Here is a 12,120-nt window from a genome sequence, read left to right on the forward strand (position 1 = left end):
AGATGACTACTTATTCACTGTGTGTGAACTTGAGCCTATTTGCAACTCTAAGGCTCTGTCTCCTTGGTGTATTTTGTGGTTGTGAGGATGAGGTGAAACAATAAAAGTAAAAGGCCTGGCATATGGTGGCAGTTTGATTATCATTTGCTTCTAGTAGACATGTTTAGAAAGCTCTCATTTTTCCTTGGACACCATACAGGGTAGGAACTACACACAAAATGAACAATTGAGCACCCAAAGTGCACATAAATATTTTGTTTTGTTTGCTCATTTGTTTCCCAAGAGGGGAAAATTCCCAGTTTCCAGAAGAACCACTTTAATTGACTTTCATGATGAAAAGACAGATCTTATGGACAATCCTCATCCCTATCTGTCTTTAGAATTGCAATTGTAATAAATGAAATCAATAGAATCTTCACTTCTTCTCAATCTGGAAACTAGAGACGTTCTTACTCCAACTCGAATCAAGAGTCCAGAAACTATGCGAAACACAAATGGTTTGGGTGTGGTGATGTATTTATTCATAATATATTTTCAGAACATATTAATAATGGAGAATAACACTTATTCATATACTGAGTATAACTTTTCCTGGAGCACTCTAGAGCTTGCTTGGAGTTGGAGAATACTGCCAGGCTTTTCCTAATCTCTTTGGTCTTTGGAAGTGGGCAGGGTTTCTCAAACCAAGTGTCTTCCATGGACCATTGGCAAAGACTTCTCTTCATCAGTTTGGAAGGGCAGAAAGACCATGGCTTCAGCACTTCCATTTTGGAAAGAAGTAACAAAAAGTGAACTAATGAACAATTGGAAAGACTCAAAGCATTTTGTATTCCACAGTTCATTTCTTCACACAAACGTCCATTACTGCAGCGGCCATGAAAACTGGCAGGGTGTTAGGCTCATGGCCTGAAGAGAAGTCATGTCACCAGCCAATGTTTTCATGCAAAAGGCAATCCTGATGATTCAGAACCTGGTTCTGAACTTCTCCAGGTGTGCTGGTAAGCTGAAGGTCACACCCATTCTGTGCATCCTCTGTCTTTCTACTGGTAAACTTGGATGTAATTTTAGAGTATCTTGGCAAAATGGTGAGATGATCTCACTTGCCCAATATCACTCTGTAATGAAGCTGGGTGGGGGATCCTCCATTTGATTGTAGAGAGACCAAGGCACCATGGGCTGAAGCAAAGAATATTAACAACACTAACAACAATAAGGATAAAGTCCAAGTCTCTTCCAAAAAAGGCATGTCCAAAAATAAGGGTAGAGAGCTGGTCTTATTTCATCCAAGTGATTCTGTGCACTGGAAATTGTCCTTCTGTTCCTTCCTTTCATTGAAAGTGTTTATATTTCTGAGTCAGATTATCATTTAAATACATACAATATTAGCACCAAGGCAGCATATTTTTTTTCCCAGAGATCACATGAAACTGAATACATATTTAACATAGTTAATAGTTGGTACAGTCTGTGATATCACTAACATACTTGTTGGCTGATACTTGCCTAGAAATGCCAGAAATACCTTTTATACAACTCTTATAGCACCTTGATGACGGCTAGGTTGTTTTAAAAAAAAATCCATTTTAAAAAAGTAACAATAAAACATTTACAGATGAAAAGTAAACAATAGTGTACCGTGATAATGAAGGATCACTTTGTCATATTACTACATGCAAAGGCAGTCATAATAGAATCATTTTACGTACAAAAATATTACATCACAATAAATAATTTCAAACATAAATATTAAACTTTACATCATTAGGATAGTCCACATATATACATACACACATATATGTGTATATATGTATGTGTATATATGTATATGTACACACATTTACACACACACAAGCATACAAGTCACATGCACACACACACACACATACACACATGCACCCAAATTAAGGTGGAGGTATTGCATTACTATCCTTCATCCATCCCATAATGGCTTCCTCTTCAAAGCACCTGAAATAAACAAACCAGAAAATATAAACCTTCTGCCTCAAATGCTATAATAGGCAACTGATACATTTTTACATATATAATTTAAAATTAACACCTATTATTTTGTCTAGATTTTATTTTTATTTTTTCTGAGTCACAGTCTCACTCTGTCACTGAGGCTGGAGTGCAATGGCATGATCATGGCTCACTGCAGCCCTGACCTCCTGGGCAGGCAAACTTCCCATGTCAGCCTCCCAAGTAGCTGGGTCTACAGGTGTGTACCATCATGCCCAGCTAATTAATTTTATTTTTTATTTTTTTGCAGAAATGGGGGTCTCACTATGTTGCCCAGGCTGGTCTCAAAATCCTGGACTCAAGTAATCCTCCTGCCTCAGCCTCCCAAAGTGCTGAGATTATAGGCATGAACCACCACAGCTGGCCCTAGATTTTAAAAGTAATGTTTGTTTGCTGTAAGAAACATGGAAGTTTCAGGGAAGTAATAAACAACAAAATTTGAAAACCCACTAGCCTGAAATCCCCTTACCTGAGATAACTGCTCTTCATATATTGGTATTTTGGTATTTCCTTCTAGTCTTTTTTCTATAAATATATGTTTATATATGTAAATATTGTATATCTGTACTTATGCATAAAATTTACTACATATAACATACATACAAAGTTTATCTTCTTATATATAAAATATATAAAGTACATATATAATGGTGATCTCTAGTGGATACCTGCTGACTTTTGCACGCTTCCATCCCATCTCCCCCTTTCTGATAACAAAATACCTTCTTGTCCTTTAGGAACCATCCCTCTTCCAACTGAAGCTGTCGATCACCTGACTCTAGGTAGGTATATGATCTCAGATCCTTGGATGCTGTGATTGGCTCAAAAGTGACCATGTGATCTAACCAGGGCTAAACACAGTTATTTTGCAGAAGGTATGCTAGGGGATGAGTGTTTACTTGAATCATGAGTTGTAAGAATGAGGTAATCCTAGAGCTGCCCAGGACCATGGTGTGGGGGCGATAATCTGTCTGAGAATGAAGCCATTTAAGAGGCAATAATTGCTGATTGATGAGGAAAGAAAGAGTACTGATGACTGAACTTCTGGATCTAGCCATGCCTGACACTAGCATACTTCTTGGATATCTCAGTTACTTAAGATAATAAATTTCCTTCATTTCGTTAGCTCCTTGCAACAGAAATAATCCTAAATGTCAAATAGGCACTGTTGCATCAGGATCTTCAAGAGCCTTACATGGTAATAGGCTACTGCAAGCTTGAGGGAAGATGCAGGAGGGTCACATGAATTGGTTGAGTTCATCCCTTGTAGCTGAAGTCACTGGGATGATAAAAAGAGTGACGAATTCTGTCTTATATTCAGCAGAAGAATCACTTTCTGGCATAATGTACTTAGGTCAGGGATTGCCAGACTTTAACATGCATGACTCCTGTGGACTTTGTTAAAATGCAGATTCTGATTTCACAGGTATAGGGTGAGGCCTAACATTGAGCATTTCTAACAAGTTCCTAGGTAAAACTGATCATGCTGGTTCTTGGACCACACTATGAGTTAACAGGGGTGTGGCACAGTGGAGTGATTAAGAGCACTGGCTTTAGTGTAGGACACTCTGAGTTCTGCCGAGGGAATTCATCATCACCTTTTATTTGTTTATTTTTTTTATTTTTTATTTTGAGACAGAGTCTTACTCTGTCACCCACGCTGGAGTGCAGTGGCGTGATCTAGGCTGACTGCAACCTCTGCCTCCCAGGTTAAAGTGATTCTCCTGCCTCAGGCTCCCAAGTAGCTAGGACTACAGGCATGTGCCAACACACCCAGCTAAATTTTGAATTTATAGTAGGGATGGGGTTTTACCATGTTGGCCAGGCTGGTCTCAAACTCCTGACCTCAAGTAATCTGCCTGCCACAGCTTCCCAAAGTGCTGGAATTACAGGCATGAGCCACCATGCCCAGCCTCATCATGATCTTAAGCAAGTTACTTAATTGTTGTGGGCCTCAGCTTCCTCATATGTAAAATAGCAGCTCCTCCACACAGTTTTGTTGTGCGGATTCAATGAAATATTGCTCAACAAATGCCACTGTGGTTTTACTATTACATTCTTGGGAAGTATTTCTCAAAGGATGAGCTGTGATTCACTTGCATTAGAATTCCCTTTATCAAAATTACAGATCCCTGAATCCACTAGAGACCTAATGAAGCAGGACCCCTAGAGATCAAGCCCAATAAACAGCATTTTAAATAAGCTCTGCAAAGAGCTGGTACCAATCCTATTGAAACAATTTTTAAAAAATCGAAGAAGAGATATTCCTTCCTAACTCATTCTATGAAACCTGTATCATCCCGATACCAATACCTGGCAAAGACACAACAAAAAAAGAAAACTAAAGACTAACATCCCTGATGAACACTGACATGAAAATCCTCAACAAAATACTAGCAAACTGTATCCAGCAACATACCAAAAAGATAATCTACCATGATCAAGTGGACTTTATTCTTGGGAGGCAGGGATCATTCAACATATGCAAATCAATAAATGTGATTCACCACACAATTAAAAACAAAAACATATGATCATATCAACAGATGCAGAAAAAGCATTTGATCAAATCCAACATTCCTTCATGATAAAAACCTACAAGGAATAAGACATCAAAAGAACATACCTCAAAATAATAAAAGCCATCTCTAATAAACCCACAGCCAATATCATACTTAATAGGCAAAAGTTGGAAGCATTCCTCCTAAGAATCAGAACAAGACAAGAATGTGTACTCTCACTACTCCTATTCAACATAGTATTAGAAATCTTAGCCACAGCAATCAGGCAAGAGAAAGAAAGAAAAGGCATCAAAACAGGAAAAGAGGAAGTCAAATTATCTTCCTTCACTGACAATATGATTCTATACAGAGAAAACCCTGAAGATTCCACCAAAAGATTCCTAGACCTGATAAATGACTTCGGTAAATTTTCAGGATGCAAAATAAATCTACAAAAATCAGGAGCATTTCTATACATAAATAACATTCAAGCTGAGAACCAAATCAAGAATGCAATCCAATTTATAATCACCACAAAAGGAATAAAATACCTAGGAATACATCTAACCAAGCAGGTAAAAGAGCTCTACAAGGAGAACTATAAACATTGCTTAAGGAAATCATAGATGACGCAAATAGAAAACGTTCCATGCTTATCTACCGGAAGAATCAAGAGCGTTAAAATGTCCATACTGCTCAAAGAAATCTATAGATTCAAAAAATTCCTATCAAATTACCAATGTTATTCTTCACAGTGTTAGAAGAAGAACTATTCTAAAATTGATATGGAACCAAAGCAGAGTCTAAAAGCAAAAGCAATCCTAAGCAAAAAGAATGAAGCCAGAGGTATCATATTACCGGACTTCAAACGGTACTCTAAGGCAGCAAACCAAAGGTAACCAAAACAGCATGGTACTGGTACTACTATAGACACATAAATTAATGGAACAGAATAAGGAACCCAGAAATAAAGCTATACATCTATAACCAACTGGACTTCAACACAGTCAACAAAAATAAATAATGGGGAAAGCACACCCTATAATAAATGATGCTGGAAAAACTGGCTAACCATACACAGGAGAATCAAATTGAACCCCTACCTCTCACCATATACAAAAAATAACTCAGGATACATTAAAGACTTAAATGTAAGACTTCAAACCATAAAAATTCTAGAAGAAAACCCAGGAAATACTCTTCTGAACATTGGCCTAGGCAAAGAAATTATGACTAAGTCCTCAAAAGCAAATGCAACAAAACAAAAATTGATAACGGAGACCTACCTAAACTAAAGAGCTTCTGCACATCAAAAGAAACTATCAACAGAATAAACAGAAAACCTACAGAATAGGAGAAAACATTTTTAACCTAAACATTTGACAAAGGAATAATATCCAGAATCTATAAGAAACTTAAGCAAATCAACAAGAAAAAAACAAACGACCCTATTAAAAAGTGGGTAAAGGACATGGACAGACACCTCTCAAAAGAAGACACACAAGCAGTCAACAAATACATGAAAAAATGCTGAACATCACTAATCATCAGAGAAATGCAAGTCAAAACAACAGTGAGATAACATCTCATGCCAATCAGAATGTTTATTCTTAAAAATAAAAAGATAACAGATATTGGTGAGATTGCAGGAAAAAATGGAATACACTGTGGATGGGATCGTAAATTAGTTCAACCTCTGTGAAAAGTAGTTTGGAGATTTCTTAAAAAACTAAAATAGAACAACCTAAAATAGACCCAGCAATCCATTACTGGGTATATATCTAAAAGAAAATAAATCATTCGACCAAAAAGACACCTACACTCACATGTTTATTGCAGCACTATTCACAATAGCAAACGTAGAATCAACCTAGGTGCCCATTAATGGTGAATTGGATTTAAAAACTGTGGTCTGTATACATGATGGAATACTATGCAGCCATAAAAAAGAATGAAATCATGTCCTTTGCAGCAATATGGATGCAGCTGGAGGCCCTTTTCCTAAGTGAATTAACACAGAAACAAAAAACCAAATACCACATGCTCTTGCTTATTAAGTGGGAGTAGAACATTGGGTACACATGGACATAAAGATTGAAATAATGGACACTGGTGACTCCAAAAGGGAGGAGGAAGGAAAGGGAAAACTACCTATTGGATACCACGTTCACCATTTGGGTGATGGGTTCAAACGAAGCCTACATCTCAACACATTGTATCAGCCTAATAAACTTGCACATGTACCTCCTGAATCTAAAATCTAAAAGCAAATAAATAAATAGGCCAGCTCTGTAGAGGGGAACCCATGTTAAACAGTAGAGAACTGATGGCTTCAGTCACATGAGGACAGAGGAGCAGGAGATAAAAAGACAGAACAGTATTGGGTCAGCTTCAAGATGCTTAACTGTAACTCTGCCCGATCCTCCCACATTTGCTCATATAGGCTACAGAAAAAAGTAAAAGACAGACAGACAGACATAGGACTACTTACCTTAGCTATAAAGCTCGCACCTCCAGGCCAGTACCAGAGGATGGAGTGCATTTCCCACAGTAACCACCGCATTTCCCTATGACTCGGGTACCATCCTGCAAGGAGATGCATCATCTTAGGCTATCTGCTTGGTTAATGTTTTCAGGGCCTGCACTGGCTTTTTGGAAAAATGTTCTTATACACACAGTGAGCAGGCCTTCTGAACTGACGTGAAGCCCAACATACTCACCATGATCTAAAGCAGGGGCTGGCAAACTTCAGCCTGTGCGCCAAATCCACCCTACCACCTGTTTCTATATGGCTTGCAAGCTAAGGATGATTTTTATATTTTTAAATAATTGAGAAAAAGTAAACACAAACTAATATTTCTTGACACATAAAATCATATGAAATTCAAATTTCAGTGTCTATTAATAAAGTTTTATTGGAACACAGCCACATTCATTAATTTACCTGATGTCTATAGCTGCTTTCACGATGCAAAAACAGAATTGAGTCTCAGCTTCATACTACTTCTTGGTGCACAACAAATCACAGTGACATTGTTTTAACTTGAGAGTGTTTTGAGTGATGTGTGTATTGCTAGATCATTACACTTTATGTGCTTATTACCAGAGTATACCATTATGACAAATAAGAAAAGAAGAGGAAGTAGACTTTGAATGTTGCCCTTTTAAGGTACAATGGCATGTGGATTATTTTGTTATCAAATTTAGATGACAAAGCATTATGATTATTATGAAATGACACTATAGCTGTGCTAACAGAATACAATATATATCATCACCAAACTAAATACTCATCACAATATTCCCAATTCACAGAAAAACAATGGTCAAAAATTTAGAAAATTTAAAATGGAATATCTCAGCATAGCATAATCCCTCCACAAAAAATAAAAAAAAATGAAAATGAGTAAGTTTCCAAGTTGCTCATTTGTTAGCCAAGCAAAGAAAACAATTTACTAATGGTGAGTTCATTAAATCCTGTTTAACTGCAACATCTGAAGAAACGTGTCCAGAGAAAATAAACTTAACTACCCTTTTGGCAACAACTATTGCTTGAAAAGCCAATAACAGTGGGAACCACATCAACAGTCAATTAAAAAAAAACAAAGCAGATTATTTTGAGTGGTTTTCACTGGCTCTTGATGGGTCCACACATATTACTGATGTTATTCAGGTGTTATCATTTCTTTGAGGAGAAGAGTCTAGTGGAACTAGTGGAATAGTTTGTGGAACAAGTACAGATGAGAATATTTCAAAAAGGTTGGGAAAGAACTGCAAAACAACTGAAGTGGAATCTGCTAAGATGTGTTGACAACTGATGATAGTAAAAATATGTGTGGAGCATAAAAAGCTTTATTTGGACAAATGTACAAAGCTTATGAAACTGTTAGGTGTTTAAAGCCTATGGTTATTCACTGTACTATTCATTACCTGGTACTTTGTGGAAAATATTTGATCTATCAAGTGCTATAGAACTAGTAGTGTCAATAGTGAACTTTATTTTCTATCACAGACTTGCCCATCATCCATTTTATAATTTTTTTTTGTCAGAACTGAAAGCTCAACACCTTGACTTGTCCTACTACACAGCAATTTGATGGTTTAGCAGTGGGGTAAAGTTTTATTTTGATTTTTGAGCTCAGGGTCAAGATTAAAATTTTTTGAACTAGAACTGTTCTCAATCACTGTAATTCAACACTTAATGGCTCTGAATATTAGCTTTTGCTTCAGAGTTGATCATGTTTCTTAATGGATTGTACCTAAAATTACAAGGCACTGTTCTTACAGGCAAAACTTACACTGTGATAAAGTAATTTCATTGACAACACTGTTTGGATCACAGACTGTTTTATACACTTTCCATACTGTCAAAAGTTAAAACAGGAAATGACTTCTCTATTACACACAAATTTAAAGTGAATATATTTTTTGAACTTAAACTGCAGTTCCAGCACTGTTTTTCAGACTTTGATATAAATGCAAAGGAAATCTTTATATGTCAAAATCCATTTAACTAACAATTGAGGAGCTTCTATCTCATGTTTAATTGCAAGTGATTAATATGCAATGTAGTGACATGCTAAAAGGCAAATATCAAGAGAAAACTCTAATAGAATTCTATACATGCCTGCCAAGTCATGAATATGTTTAATTAACATTATATGGTTATGGACAGATATCAGTGTTTGGCAATATCAATGCATGCAGAAAGGCATTTAGAAAGATTGAAATATATAATATCTCATTTCAGGTCAGCATTAACAGATAAACATTTACAATCTCTTTTGATAATAAAGAACACTAATTGAGCAAAATATTTTCCTCCTCCAATATCCCATTCATCTCCTCAGGTGATCTGTATTAGAAAAAACTATACTCAGTTATCATAATTGTATTTTGAATTTAACCAATAAAAAAATTTTGTGCAAATTTATTTTCTCTCTTGACATACAAATACATATACAATATCATTGATTTTGCCTCTTGGCCCTTCAAGACTAAAATCTTTACTATCTGGCACTTTGTAGACAAAGTATGCCAACTCCTAAAGACCTGCAATTCTTAGAGTCTGTCTTTGCAGATTCATCTGGTACCATTCTCTACTCAACACATGCATTTCTTTTAGTTGTTGTTCTGGTATGTCCCTTACATTACCAGGCCTTTGCATGTGCCATTCTCTCTGATTGGAGCTCTCCTCTCCCTCTCTGTGCATACTGTACCACCTCAACTTTGGCCTGGTAAATTCTTCAGAACTCAGTTTAAAGCCCATTTCCTCTGAGAAACCTTCCTGACCTGGTTATCTGCTGCAAAGCACCCTGGTTATCTGCTGCAAAGACAGACAAAGCATCTGTCTTCCTACTGGAATGTCAGCTCCATTATGACAAGACCAATATCTTGTTAAAACCTGGGAGTATCCAGAACCTACCACAGTGTGTGGCTCATAATGATATGAAATATACAGTTGTTAAATGAATGAATGAATGAAAGGCTGAAGCTGAATTCTTCTTTTGGAACTGCAGTTAAGAATGCCCTGCTAATCAGGTCCCCTTATGTGTTACCATGCTATGAAAAAGTCCTTGTTTAATTTTGGCCTCATATTCCATTTTGTATAACTACCATGTCACATAATTCCACCCCTCCACCCTCTGCGCCTGCACAATATTTCATATTTTCCACTTCTGGAAATAACACTATGATGAATGTATTTGTGCCTACATTTTAGGATTTTTTAGGGTTACATTCTCAGAACTAGGTCAAAAGTCATGAAGATGTGCTTCACACAGCCAAACTAAGAAAGCCTCTTGAAAACAATGGATAATATCACTTGAAAAAAAGAAAGATGAATACAAAAATATAATTAGAAGAAATAAGTTATAGTATTTTATTTTTATTTTTCTTTTTTTGAGACGGAGTCTTACTCTTGTCACTCAGGCTGGAGTGCAATGGCACGATCTCGGCTCTTTGCAACCTCCGCCTCTCGGGTTCAAGTGATTCTCCTGACTCAGCCTCCTGAGTAGCTGGGATCACAGGTGTGTGCCACCACATCTGGCTAATTTTTGTATTTTTAGTAGAGACAGGGTTTTACCATGTTGGCCAGGCTGGTGTCAAACTCCTGACCTCAACTGATCTGCCTGTCTCAGCCTCCCAAAGTGTGAGATTACAGGCGTAAGCCACCATGCCCAGCCAAGTTATAGCATTTGATAGTACAGTAGAAAAATTATATTTAATAATATAATATGTAAATATAATAAATATTTATATAAAATTTATGTATAAAATTATACATATTTTTATATATTTATATATAAAATATAATGTATTATGATAATCTTATGTGTGATATATACTATATATTACAATAAAACAATATAATATAGTATAATATATATTAATTAATATAAATATATTTACTATAGATAGTTAACAATAATTAATTACATATGTCAAAATAGCTAGAAGAATTGTAATGTTCCTACCTCAAGGAAAAGATAAATGTTTGAGGTGTTGGGTATCCCAATTATCCTGATTTGATCATTACATGTATACACGAATCAAAATATTACTTGTATAACCAAAAATATGTATGACTACGATATACCAATAAAAATACAAAAGACAGACAAAAGAAAAACAGTGCCAGTTTAATAATAAAATAGGACAAAATAATTTCTTTTAATTTTTAAAAATTTGCATGCATTTGATGATGAATGGAACTGAGTTGGGAGAGTTATTTCTATCCTCCCACCTGGTCTTGGTTTTTGGGGCCTGTGGTAGTTCTGGAGCTGGCCCATGCCACCAGCGACTGGATTTGAGGCCAGACTAACTGGTCTTCCGTGAGGAACTTTCTCACCAGGCTTAAGTATAGGGCCAAGGGCCTTCACGATACAGGCAGGCAAAGAATGCCTTCTGTATCATCAAAACTTATGCTTTACTCAAAATCTCCTGACCCAGCAGAGGAGCGAACCTGAATCAGACTGCCTGGAGCTTGCACTGCATCTTGAACAACCTCTTTATGCCTCAGTTCCTGGTACATCTGTAAAATACGGATAATAATAGTGCCCCCCCACAGGTTTGCTGTAAATGAGATAATGCATGTAATGTGCTTAGCATAGTACTTGGCCTAATATATGTGCTCAATAAATATGAACTGCTATTATCATAAAGGCATTTTTAATGTGTAAATATCCATCACAGCCTGTTTTCAGGGAAATGAGTAAAAGTCTGGGTAATTATAAAATTATAAAATTAAAAAAATAAATCCAATACTGGGTTTACACCATTACTGCTATCTCCTTAACTGGGATTCTGTTATTTAATTGAGATAAAGGCTGAGCTAAAACTTATTTATCCTAAAGAATAAAAACAGTCACACTGAGCAAGTAAATACCAAAAACCCTTGTCAAGCAGACAGTGTCTATTTCAGAAAACAAATATATTAGAAGCACCCACTCTCATTCCTTAAAACACTAATTTTTATTTCTTCATTAAAGCAGGCCTTCTAAAAATCTCTTTTCGATGACTATTTTGCTAGCCTGGTTTGAGCTATTACATATAATTAAGTGAATGAATCTCTGTTCCATTAAGAATAGTTTGTATTTCA

At 36.2% G+C, this 12,120-nt stretch overlaps 1 protein-coding gene across 3 annotated transcripts in view; it reads right to left on the reverse strand.

The window, feature by feature from the left end:
- Positions 1-498: 498 nt before the first annotated feature.
- The window catches only part of LOC105483473 (ADAM metallopeptidase with thrombospondin type 1 motif 9), a 176,159-nt gene continuing 164,537 nt past the window's right edge, over positions 499-12,120 (reverse strand). For all 3 annotated transcript variants that reach the window (XM_011744381.3, XM_011744376.3, XM_024793341.2), the window contains 2 exons: positions 7,012-7,106; positions 499-1,965 (listed from right to left, as the gene is read on the reverse strand). In XM_011744381.3, coding sequence (XP_011742683.2) covers positions 7,017-7,106 — 90 coding nt within the window. In that variant the 3' untranslated portion in view covers positions 499-1,965; positions 7,012-7,016. The remainder of the gene's footprint in view (positions 1,966-7,011; positions 7,107-12,120) is intronic.

Source organism: Macaca nemestrina, chromosome 2, assembly GCF_043159975.1.
Source record: "Macaca nemestrina isolate mMacNem1 chromosome 2, mMacNem.hap1, whole genome shotgun sequence".
NCBI lineage: Eukaryota > Metazoa > Chordata > Mammalia > Primates > Cercopithecidae > Macaca > Macaca nemestrina.